Source organism: Anarhichas minor, unplaced genomic scaffold (genome assembly GCF_050575085.1).
Source record: "Anarhichas minor isolate MPS153535 unplaced genomic scaffold, ASM5057508v1 ptg000005l, whole genome shotgun sequence".
NCBI classification, from domain to species: Eukaryota; Metazoa; Chordata; class Actinopteri; order Perciformes; family Anarhichadidae; genus Anarhichas; species Anarhichas minor.
Window position 1 is genome coordinate 1662137 of NW_027466451.1, and position 19280 is coordinate 1681416.

General features: G+C 42.3%; 2 protein-coding genes across 4 annotated transcripts in view; both read left to right on the plus strand.

Annotated features, from left to right (window-relative positions):
* plcg2 (phospholipase C, gamma 2) overlaps positions 1–10108 on the plus strand; it is a 45502-nt gene extending 35394 nt beyond the window's left edge. For all 3 annotated transcript variants that reach the window (XM_076075905.1, XM_076075896.1, XM_076075911.1), the window contains 9 exons: positions 825–997; positions 1365–1467; positions 4923–5126; positions 6179–6318; positions 6513–6621; positions 6753–6920; positions 8830–8918; positions 9027–9193; positions 9290–10108. In XM_076075905.1, coding sequence (XP_075932020.1) covers positions 825–997; positions 1365–1467; positions 4923–5126; positions 6179–6318; positions 6513–6621; positions 6753–6920; positions 8830–8918; positions 9027–9193; positions 9290–9332 — 1196 coding nt within the window. In that variant the 3' untranslated portion in view covers positions 9333–10108. The remainder of the gene's footprint in view (positions 1–824; positions 998–1364; positions 1468–4922; positions 5127–6178; positions 6319–6512; positions 6622–6752; positions 6921–8829; positions 8919–9026; positions 9194–9289) is intronic.
* A 1764-nt stretch (positions 10109–11872) lies between these two features.
* On the plus strand, positions 11873–17734 carry tmem170a (transmembrane protein 170A). Its single transcript, XM_076075926.1, has 3 exons — positions 11873–12119; positions 13431–13601; positions 14489–17734. Exons 1-3 carry the CDS (start codon positions 12005–12007, stop codon positions 14617–14619), a joined length of 417 nt encoding a protein of 138 aa, XP_075932041.1. The 5' UTR covers positions 11873–12004; the 3' UTR covers positions 14620–17734.
* The last annotated feature ends 1546 nt before the right edge of the window (positions 17735–19280 follow it).

A 19280-nucleotide genomic window follows, 5' to 3' on the forward strand; every position in this document is an offset into this window, starting at 1 on the left:
TAAGTGGTCACAAACCTCAAGGGGTAACGGGTATAGTAAGGACCCAGGAGCAGTACGACAAACACCAGGGATAGTTTGAATCAACGCTTTATTTTCCTCTGGACACAACACGTAGAAAATCACAGGGAAACAGCGGCAGGATCTCGTGGTCGAGCACAGAAGGCTGAGTGAGTTACCGGGGCAGAGGCGAGGCGGGGTAGTCCAAAACAGGCAGGGTCAGCAACGGGGAATCAGTCCAAGGGTATTTGCTGGAAGGTCTTGCATGGAAGCGGAGAACGATCTGGTAGTGAGTGTGTGTGAGACTGGGATCTAAATAGTAGGTGCAGCAGAGTGAGCAGGTGAGAGTGGTGAGCTGATGAAGTGGGTGTGACTAGCAGGTGCACTGAATGAGCTGATTAGGTGAGTGAGAGATAGAGTGACAGGATAGTAGTGGCACAGCTGTGACACAAGGGGTAAGATTTTTTCATTCATCATTTTATCATTTTATCTATCTACCTTTATTAGATGCTGTGCATAGTATACAGATGTTATATGTCAACTAGACGTTGAGCATTGGTCCCCAAATTGTACTTTTTTTTTGACACCGACAAGTTAGTGAGAAGGGGCCAGTGAGTGTGAATTGTCCTTTTGCAGGCCATTTAGCCTACTCTCACATTGTGAAATTAGGTCTTTGCATTTGGAGCGATACATGTGCTGTAATTACAAATGTGGCTTCCTGTAAATTATTTACAATGGGATGCGAATGTCATTTGTAATTGTCTATGAAAATATGGGAGTAATGTGTCCCTCTTTGCCCTCCCCCCCACTGTGCTTTTTGTTTCCAGTGAAGAATGGTAAGAACGGGAAGCCCAATGTGTTGACCCTGCAGGACGTGGAGCAGGACAATCTGCAGTTCGACCTGGCAGCGGGCTCTCTGGAGGAGCTGTTCGAATGGTACCAAGTGGGCTGGGACATTACCCAGAGAGCGATGAGCAAGCAGTATAACAGGGAACAAGAGGTTAGCATCTCGTGGTATACGATAATGCATATAGAGGGGCCCTCTAAACTAGGTTGTTACACAATTATTATTAAAGTCTGCTATTTATAAAAGCTTTCTATTTCTGTTTACATTCGTATATTTTTTATGACATTTTTTATGACTCTTGTGGGATACTGTGCTCTGATATTTGTTATGAGAAACTATACTATCAGCTCACATTGTGTTTTTTCATATTGTCAGTTTGTGTGACACTAGTTCAGACTAAATCTAAGGACAGTATATGATTGAAACATACTGTAAAACCACAATGGGAGTGCGATACCGGCGGTCTGTCAGCATCACCGTGCAAACAGGAAGTGGCTGTTTTTTTTCTGTCCAATCTCAGATCAGACAGCAGGAGGAAGTGGAGAAGAAGGCAGAGGTTGCCATGGAGATGTCGGACATGGTGGTCTACTGTCAGCCGCGCAGCAAGGAGAAGGACCGCTTTGGTAAACACATGCAGACGCACATAATGAACACAAAGGCCTGTGAACGCGTGCAACATGATGATGTGACGAGAAACCTTTACCACAGCTTCAAAGTGTGGTCTACACTTTAAATGTGTTTATTCTTTCAGTGTGATTAAGTCAATATGTTTTAGATAAGTTTTAGATTATAAAGCCATACCAAACTTGTTCTTATCTTTGTTACCTCTATGAAACTTCATCATTTTAAGTTATGAAAGAATTGTATGAATACTGTTCATATACATACACATCAGAGTTGGTTACATTAGAATTACCGGAGCACAAATTATGTCTGAATATCTAGCAATTGAGCAAGAAACTACCCCTGAAAAAGTGTAAATCTTTATGGTAACTCTTAAAATTTAAGTCACTATTGTGTTCCACATACATTAGTTTGAGACAAAAAACATACCTTATAGTTAGGTTCTAATGTACCATTCCTCACTTCCTGCTAGGGCTGTCAAATTGCCCGTAAATTGAGATGATCTTTTGTTTCTATTTATTCCTGACGCTCACTTTGAAAGCCCACAATGAACGAGGAATGGCTGATTCGTTACGTTGAAACGAGGAGTTACCTGTACTATACCTCCACATTTCACAACAAAAAACGAATTTTAGGTTGTAGCTGGCTGGATGGGGAGCTTAAAGTTTTGTTAATTCTATTAAATATCACAATATAAAACGTGCGTTTTCTGTTTGTGAAGTAAAAACATCGGAAGAAAGGAAGTACTACTCACCCATCTTTTATTTTCAATTAAAGAAAGAGAGGTTGTGTGACTCGGTGCATTCAGTGCGTGTGAGGCTGACGAACCCAGTAGTGCTGCTCCCCCCCCCAGACAACAAATATTTTTTTTTTTACTATTGAAATATATATTCAAAAACAGTTTATTCGTTAAGCCCTACTCCCTACCTCCACTATTACCGCCGCCCTTGCTCGGATGACACCCATCTTCGAACTCAACCTTGATTTTGATCTCAGCTACACTGTCAAATTGAATGACGCTTTGTCGCTTTGACAAAATCTCTCCACAGAAATATTAACAACTGTCGAGGTACTCAAAACCCCTTTTTGGGGGTCAGTTCCATTTATCTGACCCCTAGCTAGTCTGCCAGCAGCCACAAATAATGCTGGTAGATAATCTTGATATTTTCCACTATAAAACCTTCAGAGATAAACTTGTAAAGTGACTGTAAAAAGGTTTGTAGTTTCCTTATTGACAGAGGCAAGCTTGCCAGGCTAGCTGTTTCCCCCCTGCTCCCAGTCTTTCTGCTAAACCAAGCTAACCCTCTGCCGGCAGTAGCTTCATATTCACTGTACAGATATGATAGTGGCGTTAATCTTCTCATCTACTGTTGTCAGAAAGCCGATTTCCCCAAAATGATTCACAATAATCCAATATTATTATGTCTCTGTAGTATAAAGAAATTAATGTTACACTAATCACAAGTTGTAATACAGGCTACAGGTCATGAGCCTACAGTTGACCAGTGAGTAAATAGTGCAGCTCAGCCTGTTCAGTGAGTATCTACCTTCACTGTTCTTCTACCACAACTCAAAGTGCTTCAGCAAACAGGATGTGACCAAAGAGAAAGATCTGAGGACTAGACAGCTTCCTGTGTGTCACCGATCTAAATTTAGAAATACACTGAGTTGCACATAACCTACATCCACACCGCAACGGTCCTCATCAAGTGACTCTGTTGTTCTAGTTTGGTTTTTAGATACTGGGATAAGGGAGCATTCTAAATGTTTTTATCACTATGAATCATCTATCTTGCCATGCAATGGCTGTGCCCAGGGCTGTTTCTAGGATTTGAGGCCATTGGGGGGGCACAGCCCGGACCTCTGTAGGTGGGTCCCCCCCCCCGGGATTAAAAAAAAAACTAGAGGTGTAAGCGGACCACTGTCGATCCGTGATCCGTACGGATCCCCCCTCGCCGTTCGGCCTTCACATGAACCGCGGATTAATTACACAGTTTAACGTTAAACCATCATAGCGTGAAAAAGTTTTACTGATGATCGTTATCCGCCAATGTTCAGTAAAATATGCGATCCGGAACTCGGCATTTATGCTTTCTGTTCGCTGATAATGTTACATTGTAAACAACCAATCCAAGTTGAAATTGACAGGAGAAGGGCAAGTAACATTAGCAGCACCGCTAACGGCTAATGAACGAAGGTTCTGTTCACTTACATTATGATGCGTTCAGGCTCTGTTCAGTGCAAGGTGAATAACGTTATCATGATGTGTAATCTCGTAAAATTTAGTGTTGGTGAGAAACCAACACAACAATAGAAATAGATATTAGAGATGAATTATGAGCTGTTTACACTAGCTCAAAGTAGCTTATAATACATCAGTAAAGCTAATGACAAAATACTATCTTTTTTATTTCCATATCATTTGAATTGTGTGTTTTTATGAAGATTAAAAAAACATTATAGATGACTAAAACAAAGTAAGGATAACATTTGAAATTTTTGATGGTTAACATTGACTTTAGAGGGGTTGAAAAGATGTTTGCTGCTATAACCAAACAAAACAGAAAAGGGATCTGTATCTGCCAATATGGATCATCAATGATTGGCAATAAGTATTGGCGGCAAAAAACATGATTAGAGATCTCCAAAAGTAATATTGCTCCCTTTTTTCTTTTGTGCTGATCCGATCCATGATCCGAACCATCAGTCTTATGATCTGTTGCACAACTACTCAAAACACATATACTGCGGAACATTTGCATGATTTAAACAGCTGTCTATGTAGATTGCTCTTCATTAAGCAACAATAGACTTGAAGCGTAAAAAAAACCTCCCGTCTCCGTCCGATTGCGCGTTTTCCGGAGTCAGTGTGGATTGATACATTCAATGAAATGAAGGAGTATGGAGAATGGAGCGTTCCGTGAGACGTGAAAATGATGGGCGGCATTAAACGTTCGTATGAAACGTTCTCAATGGGGATTGGCAATAAGAGCGCTGGCAAGTCTACAGGGTCATGAGGCGGGCACCCTCTCAATAACTTTAACAATGTGTCCCAGAACCACCTCTTTATCTGCACCCACGCACTCAACACAGCCGTCTAAAGCAAGCAGTGTTCACTTCTGTCTATAACAGCATGCTAGCTTACAACAACCAGCTAGAAGCGTGTTCTGCTATTTGGTACGGTGTCGTCACTGGCAGCATGCTTCACCACCAATCAACAAACCATGCACTCTTCCTTAGCTACCAACAAGCAACAAACATGTCACTTACATCACCAGCTAGCAATATTTCAAGCTAACTATCAGTAACCAACAACCGGATAATAACACAGCTAAATATACTCTATATAATCACAGGTTTCATTATTAACAGTTTCAGTCCAGTTCATTGGTCTGGACCATTATCAGCTCAACATGTACCTCTCAAATGACTGCTCCTTTCTTTGTCCCCACAGACTCTTACAGCTACAAGGAGATCCGCTCCTTTGTGGAGAACAAGATGCCAGGAAAGAGCCGCACCAAGGACTTCCTGCAGTACAATCGCAAGTCCCTGAGTCGCATCTACCCAAAAGGCCAGCGCGTGGAGTCCTCCAACTACGACCCTTACCCGCTGTGGGCCATTGGGAGTCACATGGTGGCTCTCAACTTCCAGACTGCAGGTACGGTAGTTTATCTGGGCTGATCTCCTCTGCCGCTCGGTGGAACAACTCAGGGGTATGAGTCTTTAGACGAAGACACAGATCCTCAGTCTTACTAACTGTGGCCTGGAGGTAATCCAGGACACAAGTGGAGTGCAGAGGCATACAGCATTTAAGGTTTCCTTAAAAGTATTGCCAACAGACATTTTTCACAGTTAAGCAATGTCAGTGAGCCGACAAAAGACCAGGGCCCTGGAACTGACAGCTAAATGAAATGCAGCAGTCATATTTTGATTTTGTATGCACGGTCTATAAGACTTCCCATTTGGCGTCTTGGACACAAACAAATCTGTTGCCACATGAGGTAACACAATGGTGATTGAATAGTTTGCGGTATTATGAACTGGGTGTCTGCGGCAACATTAGTGACACGATTTTTTTCATTACCCAGCAGTGTCCGTTAGAGAGGGTAGGCGGAGCTAACGCAACAGACGCTCCATAACCTTTTCATCTTGTGGGGGGAGTGGCGGACTGATTTTTTTGCTGGTCTCTGCCAGCGCTGTGAGTAAACGGTCACTATGGTCGTACAGAGCGATGAATACAGACAATGAAACTACAATAACAAGTGCAAATCCCCGCCTCCTCCGTGAATGAAGAACCCCTCACCCTCAGACCTCGCCGCTCAGTTAAAACTACACACTTTACGAACTACACTGTTTATGAAACTAGCTCTGCTGTTAACATTGTGACTATAGATGTCAGTGTTTGCTGAGGTGACTTGCGTAGCTAGCTAGTGACGCAACCTCAGCGGCCATTCTAATCAATGACTGGCAAAACGAGTATCTCAACATCCACTGGTGAAAAAAGCCTTGTCACTCCGTTTGAGCTGGATTTTAATCAAATATTATAAGACACAATACCTACTTTGAAGACGCAGTGTGTAGTTATTTTAAAAACACAGGATTTTTTTTTCATTTCCTGAAAAGGAACAGTTTTGGACATACGATGTTTCCTGCCCGACAGCGGCGATATGTAGAACAGAGGTTTATATATTATGTATGTGTTTCACCCAGATAAATACACCCAGTTGAACAGCGCCCTCTTCACTCTGAATGGACGTACGGGCTACGTGCTGCAGCCGGAGCTCATGCGCGACGATAGCTACGAGCCTCAGCAGGAGAGGAAGAAGGTCAAGTACGACATCGTGGTTAGGGTACGTCTGTCCACAAACACACACAGTAATAACTGGCTAACACATACACCATCATCATCATCATCATGAGGTTGCTTGAGGATATATCCAAGTGGATGATGCTGACTGGCTGATCTTTACTTCGTAATAAAGTAAGTAAATGTTGAACGAGCTGCTGGGGAGAACTTCTTAACAGCAGCTGTGTGTGTCTGCAGGTGATCGCTGCCAGACACCTCCCAAAGCCCGGCCGCAGCATCGCCAGTCCATTTGTGGAGATCGAGCTGTGTGGGCACACGGAAGACAAGTTCAAGACCATCGTCTATCGTAAGGAGAGGGCGGGAGGGTTGACAGTTAAACCCCGTGGGACGGGGAAAGGGGGGAGAGGAAAGAAATGAGACTAAAGTGAGAAGCTGTTTGTGCTCGTGTGAACGGTGCTGTCGTCCTGTCGGCTGCAGGTGACAACGGTCTGAACCCGGTGTGGAAATCCCCGGCAGACTCGGCGGTCTTCACCGTGCTCGAGCCCGAGCTCACCTTCCTGCGCTTTGTGGTCAATGAAGAGGACATGTTCTCCGACCCCAACTTCCTGGCTCAGGCCACGTTTCCTGTTAAAGGCATCCGCTCAGGTGGGAGCACACAGCACAGAGGGCCAGAGCTGGTGGGAGCATCAAGCTCACGAAATACTCGTTATCAAGCAATACTATATTTTATATGTTACACCTTTATTTAATGTGCGGTATGAGAGATCAGTGAAGACAAGTCATGTATGTCAAATATTCTTACATTCATTTGACACAGGGTGTGAATACTTTAACTCTGAGCCTTGGTCCATTTTTTACATTAAAAAGATCCCGCGGCACACCAACAACCAAAAAAGTTACAAAATGACACATTGTAGCATAATACAGCATATATGCTGACAATTTAATGACAAGTCTCTCAATGCGTTGGTCCTTACTCAGTGTGAAACCTGGGCCTGTTTAGATGAACACAAAGCTGACATCCAGGCTCACACGAAGCTCTTCCTCAACAGCTCTCAGTCTCTCTCTGTTTTTATTTTTGTTGTCCAGGGCCCAGTTCAGAGTCTGCATTTATTTCTTTTTTTCTCCATGGCTGTTCGTTTTGTCACCGCAACCTCTCCCGCGTATCATTTAATCATTAATCATCATTAAATTAACAAGGTACCTACTGCCATCCACTGGCATGGAAGAGTATTTAATTACTTAGTCAGCCACTATATTGCAGGCTCAGACGCTCAACAATGGCAATTTTTTGCAGCAACTAATTAATATTATTTTGGACCGATTAAGTGAAATTGGACATTTCCGTGGCACAGTGGTTGAAAATCACCACTTTAATTAACTAACTTTAACTTCAAGAAATGTGAAAAACTGCATGTCATGTACAAATAGTATCACCTGCAGCCATTATCTAAAGAATTCAATAATGTTTTGAATTTAATTTGAATATCTTCTTCTGGTTTAACTACAGTGTGAACATCAACCTGTAAAAAAAACAAATTACAAAAAACAGACATTATCGTAATGGTCCTTGAACACATCAATTTTGACGAAATATTCCGTCATGAAAAGCAACCAAATTAAAGCTTAATGTTGTGCTATTTCATCAAATTCGCTTTATTCTACATGTCTTGTTTAAAATTGCACAAAAAAACCCCAAAAAAAACATTTGCATGAAAGCAGATTCTGTTTAAAAACATTGAATTCTGCGCTTCTCAACACAGCTGACGAAAACTGTAAAAATTTAAATTTTTCAATAAGTATAGCCTGTGGAGCCTCATTTTTTTCCAATATTGTTGGAATAAATAAATATATATATATGTTGTACAAAAGACATGTTTGAGTTCTTTCTACTTCTAGCCATGCTTGTGCTGTTTCCATAGAGGTGCAGAGTGAAAAACGAGGCCACAGAGTAAAATGTGGACTACATATGAAAAATAGCCTCTTGGCTAATTCTGGCGCATTTACAATTATGTTTTAATAGTGTGTATCGTCCCTGCCAAATAAAACAATTTTTTAAAAATGGGTCAAGGCCTCAGCTAGACTATCGCAGGGAGACGCAAAGACACGGACAACAATTCCCGCTCACATTCACACCTACGGGCAATTTAGAATCATCAATTACCTTGCATAACCTCGTGAAAATACCGCCACCGTAACAAAGGTAAACTTATTGATACTCTACCATTTGCAAAGTATACCTGCCTCCTGATTCTACACAGCGACTTGACAGCACAATTGTTTCCTCGGTGAAAGGTTGAGTCACCAGCGTAGCTGCTAGTTACTCATGCCTACCTCGTTACCACAGCCACCCATGCAGATAGGTCGGTGATGTCTGGACACACAAATCTGATCACTTGCAAATAACAGTGAAGACAGTCTGTCGGTCCTCGGCCTCCGAGCAGGTGAATCAGCTCTACAGCAGTAATGTAAATAACATGAGGTTTGTAGTAAATGGGCCACAACAATGATCGTTTCAGTAGTTTGATATGATTGGTTGATGTTTTTTCCTCAGGTTACCGCTCTGTACCTCTGAAGAACGGCTACAGTGAAGACTTAGAGTTGGCCTCTCTGCTGGTCTACATCAATGTTCAACAAGCAGGGGTGAGCAAACACACACACACACACACACACACACACACAGCACATCAGTATCGATTTACACCTGCAGTTCGATTTCGGTGAACGTGATCACACGACTTGTCCTTTCAGAAAGCAGAGGAGGAGCTGTACTCGTCCTCCAGCCAGCTGAAGAAAAAGCAGGCGGAGGTCGGCGGTGAGCCTTTCCTGTACGACACGCACACCAACATCCAGCACTCCGCCGTCCCGCACCAACACAACCCGCTCACCAGAGAGGGCAGCACCGGGGAGAACCACAGGTTAGCCTCAAACCTCCATGGCGTGTAGAGGGGAAGCCAGGTGGTTTAAATGAAGTCCCTTCTAAATTTTTTCGCTGTATTTTCTTTGCACCCCAGGACCAAAGATAAGAAGATAAACAACAGTAAGTTCTACTCGTGAAGACTCGCCTGTCCACGTCCTTCCTGCCTGAGCGGCGCAGAAATGCCGACTACACATCTAACATCACCTCTATCTGCATACGTAAGAAATTGTGATCTGTGCAGTTAAGAGTTTTCCAATTTTGAGATGTTATAATTTTTCCTTTTCATACCCAAAACGGCTTTCTATTTATTTAAGATTCAAAAAAACTTGAGGCACATTTTAATGTAATTTTCTGGGGTAACCTTGGAAATGTAGGAAACCAATAAACTATAATGCAGAACCGGCTGAGGCCGGTTGAGGGAAGGTGAATCGTGTAACTCCTTTAAAAGAGATAAGATGTGAGGCTGTAACATTTCCTCTGAGGTCTCCCCACAGACAGCCAGCGTAGTGCATTCAGTCTGACATCAAACTGTTAAGAGGTGGACAACACTGATACTCGGATGATATTTATTGTGTAACTGAAATAACCTTTTCACTGCAGACTGTTCTTCTGCCGGGGAGCATGTGTCGAATGAATCTTTTATTTTGTCTTAATTTCAAATTCTGATGAGTGTGAGATGACTTGATATGTCGTGGAAGGACGTGGAAATGCTGTTTTTGATGTGTAGTTTCACCAGCGTGACATGATTTTCTCTGTGCGTTTGGAGGTGAGAAGTCAGATTAGTGAAAACGGGCGATGCAATGAGAACTTTTCATGTATTTAATTTGAAGCCAGATGTGGTTGATAGCTTTCCTGTAACTCCTCTGAGGCCTTCTTATGAATCGAGTCAATAAAGAATGCTTGGTGAACTTTACCCTTTATTTCTGTTTCATCTTTATTTTTGCCTAGAGCTGTGTTGCATTGTATTCTCTGTAATAAGCATGTATTTATGATGTTAACATTAAGATTGAATAGCTTAGTAGGCATCCTATATTTTAAGCTCAATTCTGTGTAACGTAGCTGTAAGCCACTTTGTGCCCCTGCCACGTGAAAAACATTACTTTTTATAATATGATACTGGGACACCATGTAGCACTTAGCAGGTGGGTTTCCAATTCCCTCATGTATCAGCTATAAAGAGGCCCAGCTTCAACTAGGAAGTTAGAAGTCAAGATGGCTGACAGGTCCAAGGTTATGTTGCAATGTTATTAACAACTTGTTCCATTTCTCTGCCCACATACGCTGACTGTATATAATACACGACAGTAAGTGCAAGTCATTTTCTCAGACTTCTATACAATCAGACTTCTTTTTGCAACCAGAGGAGTCGCCTCCTGATAGACGTTAGAGAGAATGCAACTTTTAAGACACTTAAGCATTGGCTTCACTCGGTAGAACCGGAGGTTGCCGCCTGGTGATAACACAGCTGAGTTCATCGCCGACCTTCCAGCCGCTATTCTGCGCCCCGCGAGGATCCCCCCTGGACCCCCTTACTAAGGTTCATGCTAAGCCCTAAATTTCCTCCAATACTTTTAACACTTTTCTCTGCCTTAATAATTCAAACAGTGACTAAAACACCTTTTCTTCGTAACTGTTGCTGGATGTGCTTATTTCAGGTATGAGCAACAGCCCCTCAAAATGTCCATGCACGTCCCTGCAGACAGTGCCACTACTCTAACCGACTCCATTCTCATATCTTTGACACCACAAACACACACACAAATTCCACACACTGGTCAGCGAGGTGTCCTCTCACTCACGGCGTAAAAATGAAACAATGGGAGTTACAAGGCTGGAGTATGAGAGGTGCACGTCAGCTTAATTTCTATGAAATGAACTGTCTGAGTCAAGAGTTTTTTAGCAGCTCACCATGGCAACCTTGGACACAGTTAGATACACACAGCTGATTGAGATAAGCTAATTAGTGCCATTTGACACGCCCACTTAAACAGGGGGTTTATTTTCTCATTATTATTATATTTTCTCATTCACACTTTCAGCTAGAACCTCCATTCAAACCTTACTATGTTCTTGAAACAATGGGTATTATTCAACTTTTGAGTATTAATCAATTTTTTTGATGACATCCATACATATAAACATATTTCCAGTTTTCCAACTATTCCTACGACTTGACTTTCCATTTAAACCAGCAATGCAGTGTAGCACATAATCTCAAAGAGATTAGATAAATACAAACGATGTTAGAATGTGAATTTTACATAGAAGTCTTTCTCCATAACTTAATTATGGTTATGAGCGAGTGAAACAGGAATAACTCACTTGTTAGATATGCATTTGGCTTAATAATGAGCTCTCTTGCTCTCATTTGCCCCACTTGGAAGCACCATCTCAAGTGCGTCTGTCTCTACGTCTATGGGCCAAATGTTTCCAAGGTTTAGCTTCTCAGGCAGCCTACTTCCTAGCAACATACAAATGCAGCAGATCCCCCAATTGTCCTCATTGAGGGGAACATTCTAACCAACCACTACCATTAATATTTACTCTCCATAGCCAACAGCGTTAAGTTTGCAGTTGTATGACCACTGCTATGGTTACTCTGCTACCTGACAGACCCAGCTCTGGGGCGTATTAACTAAATAGCAGTTGCGTGACGTCAAAACAAGTTGTGTTGACAGCTAGCCCCAACTAGCCTGATGCTAGCTAGTCTTCTTGCGTCGGGTCCTGGCAAGTCCCTCGCCGACTCTCATGGTTTTAGAAGTGTGTTGGCCGTCTTTCGTCCATGCACCGTAGTGTATCGGTTTGAGACATGCAGGATAGGTACAGCGAGATAGGCTTTGTCCAGCAAATACTCGGTTTGAATTTAGTGCCGAGAAAAAATGGCACGCACCGAGGAAACGATACATCTCTCGACGACTTCTCAGGTGGGCTAATGTTTGGTAGCTTGCTAGCTAACGTTATACAGGCTGTGTATCCGTGCTGAAATGCTGTAACGTGTTCTGAGGATGGATACCACACGAAGTCGCGTCTAGTATTTAAATTTTAACGAACATGGGGAACGTTTGAATGTGCTTAATGTCCCTTAAAATATATCCCTACATGTTTGTTTGTACGCGTTAGCATTGTCAAGGTACTGTGTAGCAGTGAAGCTAGCTAACTTCCTGCTTCATCCCAACCATTGTTTTTATAGTCGGACTCGGATATTACTGATTGTGCCACTGCATTGCATTGTTTCTAGCTATTGTAGGCGTGCAGGTTAACGTTATTGTCCTGTTACCTGTAGGGATTTGAAGTAAGAAAGTATATCGTAACTGTTTATGTATTCCGGGAAATTAATTCAAAATGTCATCGCTAACCCTCTGTCGAAGCCTCTCTTTTGTATAGTTTACAAATGCGTAATAGCGCTATTAGTGGAAGAGACTAACTTTACAGGTGCTTGAGTTATACGATACGGTGTGTATCACAGAAAGCCTGCACAGTTTAGTGTATATAGTGGCTGTGTGGAGGGTTGAGCAGCCATGTTCTGCAGTTGTTCCGCCAGAGACGTGCCACTTACTGTAATTAAACCGTGTTTATGTTGCACTGACTTGTTCTTCCATTTGACTATGAGCCTGGATAAAGCGTAGTCTGTGATTCTGGCTTAATGCAGTGCTGTGATTGACAGGGTCTTAAAGGATGCATTGCATTGTAGTGATAGTTTGCTGTTAGCTGTTTTAAGAATGCATTCTGAACAACATCTGACCTTTTGAATAAATTATTTACATTTATAACAAATACCACAATGTGCCATACTGGTGTACCTAACAGGGTATTGGACTACCTGTCCTTAAATTTTGGTGTGTACTGAAGTATCTCAGTCAAGGCTGTCCATTTATTACCATGGATTCACTGGGTATCACAGAGCATTCATGATTATTATTGATTCACTAACTGCTACTATGTTGTTGTGTGCATTTTGAAATGTCCATTGATGTGATAAAAAACATATGACCTTTTTAGGACTTATAGGCCAAAATTTGGGACAGTCCTGTCTTAACTTGGGACTCGAGTCTCCGCCTCAGTTGTTTATTCAGCTTTTTCTGTCATTTGAAAACGTTTCTTCTCCAAAGAGGAGATAAAGTGCATGGAGCCAGATAGCACGGATCACATTAATGAATGATCTAATTGAATTGTCACAACTTGTACTTTGATTGTCATGTAGTGATGTGTGGCTGCATGGCCGTGTGTTTGTCCAGAGATGTGGTATGGAGTGTTCCTGTGGGCAGCGGTCTCCTCGCTGATCTTCCACCTGCCTGCGGCTCTGCTGTCCATCGCCACGCTGCGCCAGCACAAGATGGCCCGATTCATGCCCATCGCCATCCTCCTCATGGGCATCGTGGGACCACTTTTTGGGGGGGTCCTCACCAGTAAGACCATACTTGATCCTGTGAAATATGCTCGTATATTGGATTGTATTGATTTGGCTCGGCTAGGGATGTCACGATACCAGAATGTGTCTGTCGATACCGACACCCGTGAAATTCCTTAATTCTCAATACCCAATTCGATACCACGTTAAAAAACAAACTACTAAACACCGTGTTCCGTTCAACAGTGTACATAAACTGTACTCACTGCTCCCTTTTCAGGGAATGTCAGTTAGAGGAACTTCTTCAACAAATTTCTTTCATTTGTAAAACACCCTGCAATGACATCACTTCCTCTGTGCATTACCCTGGTAACTTTAACACACGCTCGACTGTTGGTTTACGTTAGTTTTTAACTTCAGCAGCTAACATTAGCACTGACAGCTAACGTTAATGTTTGTTATATTATTCATGTTTCATGCATTTTACAAGATTACATTTGAACACATCATTTTAACGTTGTAATTTACCTTCGCGCTAATACTCACTTACTTTACTGATTAGAGCTTGAACGCACCATAATGAAACTCAATGCAACCTTGGTTAGCGTTAGCTCTGCAAGACTGATCGGCTGCTAACAGCTGAAGTTAACCAGCCCTCCTGGCGAATTCGACTCGGATTTGTTGTTGACAATGTAACATTATCAGTAAAAGAATATGTTGCGTCCCCTGGAAGCTAAAGTTACATCCCTAGGCTTGGGTGTCTCTACATTGTGATATATGTTATCAGTGAACGGTGATTTTGTAACTGGGAAACATTTTTTTTAAATTATCAATTCATTACTCAATTCAATGAAATTTTACTGCCGTAAAATAATTGCTAGTTTATCAGAAATGAGGTCAAACTAAACAACAAATCTGTTGAATAATGTTTTTGTTTTTTTAAAGGTGCAGCCATAGCAGGTGTGTACAAGGCGGCAGGAAAGAGGATGATCTCTTTGGAGGCTCTTGTGTTCGGTGTGGGACAGTCATTCTGTGTCCTCATCATCTCCTTCCTCAGGGTCCTCGCCACCCTCTAGCAGCACCGAGGCCCGCCTGGCCGGCACCTAATGCCGCCGGGTGAGTCTGACACCAGTCACACCTTCTCTGGACGGGACCTGAGTTTAACACGGCGCAAGACTAGATTCACCCGGGACAATCCCGGGACACACGTAAACCAGTCAGACCTGGGACGTGATGTCATTTGCTACCGGTGGACCAGAGACCAGAGTGGATTTTATTCAAACTCCTGACTTGCTTGCCATCTGTGTAACGTTTCCACCGTAGGACGGCACAATGCTGCGTTCACGTCACATGACTTGTATGATGTGACGGCAGAGCGGAATGCTGTAGTCCCCTGTTGCCGGCGGTTACAGGTTAGCAGCGGGATGACACTAACCTTTCTCAGGGTGTGTGTGTGTGTGTGTGTGTGTGTGTGTGTGTGTGTGTGTGTGTGTGTGTGTGTGTGTGTGTGTGTGTGTGTGTGTGTGTGTGTGTGTGTGTGTGTGTGTGTGTGTGTGTGTGTGTGTGTGTGTGTGTGTGTGTGTGTGTGTGTGTGTGTGTGTGAGAGACAAACAAACAAACAAACAGTCTGACTCCATGCAATGACTGCAGTGAGACAGAACGGCAGGCAGGTTGCTGAGACAGGAACCCGATGGTTATATGCAAAGATTCTGGCTTTTTCCCTCGAGGCCTTAACTTCTATTTTCTAACTTCCAAAGTGTTGTTTTCTCTTCAGGGCTGTCTGTTCTTTAACACGGTCTCTCTTGCTGCTCTTTTTTGTTCTTCCTCGTATTTTTTTTGTTCAAACTAATTGAAACCTGACTGCCTGTGTGTTATTGTTAATTCCAGTTAGTGAGAATCTTTCTCAGCTAATTTATTCTCGACGAGCATCAAGTAAAGAGGTTTTTTATATATCTGTTTTCATGGGACAGGACATTTTAATTGTTTTTAAATTCTGCCCCGCACATGCAGCGTAGAGAATGTCTCCGGTTCGTCTGCTCTTCTTCTTGTTCTGAATAGATCGGAGGTTGGAACACGGGGCCTCCAGGAAGGTCCGACCACTAAACAAGAGCCTTTCTCGTCTCTTTGAATGATTTTATTAATGTGTCATTTTGCCACACTGAGCTGATTTGTACATATTTTAAATTATTTCCAGGTCTTTTATAGCTTTTTAATCTTCACGACCAAATGTGTTTTGCTGGTTTCTTTTTCTGCACTACACTGAACAATCGACTCATCCAATTCCCACAGTCCTGAGTGACTGCTTTTCGTTAGCGTCTGGTGGCTGAGCGGGTGCTTTTTAAATTAGCCACCTTAAGGGCATTACGTGGAAACAACGTATGCATGTTATTTCTTTAAACATCTGGCCACAGGTGGAATCTGTGGAGCAGAGTTTGATTAATTTTGCTTCTGTCCCATCCAGAATGTTTCTTCCTTTGTAGTTTATTTTTTATTCTGTTGCAGATTGTTCTGCACATTCCAACTGGACACATTGTTGTCCCACATCTCGCTGCTTACGCCATCGTAATCTTAAAACAGGCAATTTTTTTTCCAATCCCCTCAAAGAATTCCTCTAACCCTTGAATATTTCCCTGTACGTCACGAGCTACAATCAGTTCTGTTACATCAGAAAAAACAGTCTCACAGCGCAACAAATAAAGTGTTTGTTTAGCTCTGGGAAGTTAAATCTATAATACTAGGGAGGGCTGTGATCAGAAATTAATGTTGTCAACACACTTCAGATTGTAAGGACAAGACTACAGACGTTCAGCACCCACGGGACCAACAATGGGACAGGAATAGTTTCTTAACAGTGGACAGTTACCCAAAGACTCCTTTTGTCTTCTAGATGCATTTTAACGGTGGCTCTTTAGGATGCTCAACACAAGATTCCCCACCACACCAAACCGCTTCCTTCTTCAGATTTGGAGTTTTTCAAATTTGAGTTTGATTTTCTTTTCAACTAAGAGAAGCTCGGTATCTGTGTGTGGCATCGCACTTTACATATTTTTTGGAGTTTGCGGTGGTTTGAGAGGAGTTCGGTGAAATGTGCTCTGACAAAGACTTGACTGAAATGTGTGTCTGATGCAGAAACAAGCGAGCCTTGTTTGAAATTTGCCCATGGCCTTGCTTTTACGCTGTACAATTTGGAGAGTGTTTATTTTTTTTATGGATGTGTAATTTAGCTTTTTGTCTGTGTGTGTGTGTATGCACTCTCTGGTTCTGTTACAGCAGCACATACTGGCTCATAAAGGAAGCCTGCGTTTCCCTTATCTGCTTCTGTGACATGAATTTCCCATGTTGTACTCTTGTGTCGAGAGAAAAAAGGTATCGGCGGTCAAAAGCGAATGCTTTTATGTGCACTGTTGGTGCCCAGCAGTGAATGTCTGAGTCCTTTACGTTAGACTCCCGAATGGGGTTAAAGTCCCTGCTCACATGTTCTTGAAGCTACTTAACTCGGGAGGAGAAACCAGGAGTTGAGCAAACACTAGAAGAACATTGAGTACTGTAACACTAAAGAACGTAGCTGCACCATTAGCGTACGGTTGAATCAACACATGATAGATTGCAGGATTGCTGTGTTTGACTACACTGCCGGGTTCAGACGATGCCGTATCGGCTCGTTTATAGACACGGCAGACGTAGGATGTCTGCTCTGAAGGGGAACAATAAAAGTGCCATTGTTTGTTTGCATTCTTGTTCCTGGAGGGTGGTTCCTAGAACCTCCTTTTGATGACATCATACGAGTCATGAAAGACGGCAAGCTTTGATTGGTCTAGTAATCTCATAATTTATTTGAATTGCCATGAATTATTTTTTTATTTAAGTTTTTGCATTTCTACTTTTATTTTTTGGGCAGAGATTGACTTCCATACTCGGCAGTTAGTCCCGTTAGTTTTGAAAGTTTCACGACTCCTGAGATCTTCTTCTCTTGTCAGATGTATTGATGCAAATGATCTGTGATCGACAGCCAGGCGAAGGAAATGTGTCTGCTGTAATAGAACCGTTTATTTCCACATGGTTTGGGCCACATTCCTGGACTGGTTTTGTTCCATTTTTAACCAGATTGCAAAGGGTTTTAAAAGTTGATTTTATTAGAGTAAATTAAGTGCCAATGGTTGATATTTTCATGGAATAAAAATGTTTCAACTATCACGTTGTGGTTTCTCTTCCTGTGCTTCCTCCAGTGGTGAGAGCTGCTGGTAAGAAAGCTGTTTTCATTAGAAAGGTTCTGTTTGCACATAATAAACCATGGTTTTTATATTTTACCCACAAGGAGGAATAAAGCATGACATAAATCAGTTTGTTTATATTCCAATTCAAAAAGTAGGAGTAAAGAACCATGTAAAGAATTTCAGACTTCGGAGACAAAGATGTGTTGAATATACAGGTGCATCTCAATGAATTAGAATATCATCGAAAAGTTAATTTATTTCAGTAATTCAATTAAAAAAGTGAAACTCATATTATATAGATTCATTACACACAGGGTGATATATTTCAAGCCTTTATTTCTTTTAATTTTGATGATTATGGCTTACAGCTAATGAAAACCCAAAATTCTGTATCTCAGAAAATTAGAATATTAAGACCAATTAAAAAAAGGATTTTTAATACAGAAATGTTGGCCTACTGAAAAGTATGTCCATGTACAGTATACAGTATGCACTCAATACTTGTTCGGGGCTCCTTTTGCATGAATTACTGCATCAATGCAGCGTGGCACGGAGGCGATCAGCCTGTGGCACTGTGGCACTGCCCAGGTTGCTTTGATAGCGGCCTTCAGCTCGTCTGCACTGTTGGGTCTGGTCCAAGTCCTGCTGGAAAATGAAATCAGCATCTCCATAAAGCTTGTCAGCAGAGGGAAGCATGAAGTGCTCTAAAAGTTCCTGGTAGACGGCTGCGCTGACTTTGGACTTGATAAAACACAGTGGACCAACACCAGCAGATGACATGGCTCCCCAAATCATCACTGACTGTGGAAACTTCACACTGGACCTCAAGCAACGTGGATTGTGTGCCTCTCCACTCTTCCTCCAGACTCTGGGACCTTGATTTCCAAATGAAATGCAGAATGTACTTTCATCTGAAAAGAGGACTTTGGACAACTGAGCTCCAGTCCTTTTTCTCCTTAGCCCAGGTAAGACGCTTCTGACGTTGTCTCTGGTTCAGGAGTGGCTTGACACAAGGAATGTGACAGTTGTAGCCCATGTCCTGGATACGTCTGTGTGTGGCGGCTCTTGAAGCACTGACTCCAGCCACAGTCCACTCCTTGTGAATCTCCCCCAAATTCTTGAATGACCTAAACCCCAGAGAGAAGCTATGGGGTATTCTGAAGAGGAAGATGAGCGACATCAGACCCAACAATGCAGACGAGCTGAAGGCCGCTATCAAAGCAACCTGGGCTTCCACAACACCTCAGCAGTGCCACAGGCTGATCGCCTCCGTGCCACGCCACATTGATGCAGTAATTCATGTAAAAGGAGCCCCGAACAAGTATTGAGTGCATACTGTATACTGTACATGGACATACTTTTCAGTAGGCCAACATTCCTGTATTAAAAATCCTTTTTTTAATTGGTCTTATGTAATATTCAAATTTTCTGAGATACAGAATTTTGGGTTTTCATTAGCTGTAAGCCATAATCATCAAAATTAAAAGAAATAAAGGCTTGAAATATATCACCCTGTGTGTAAT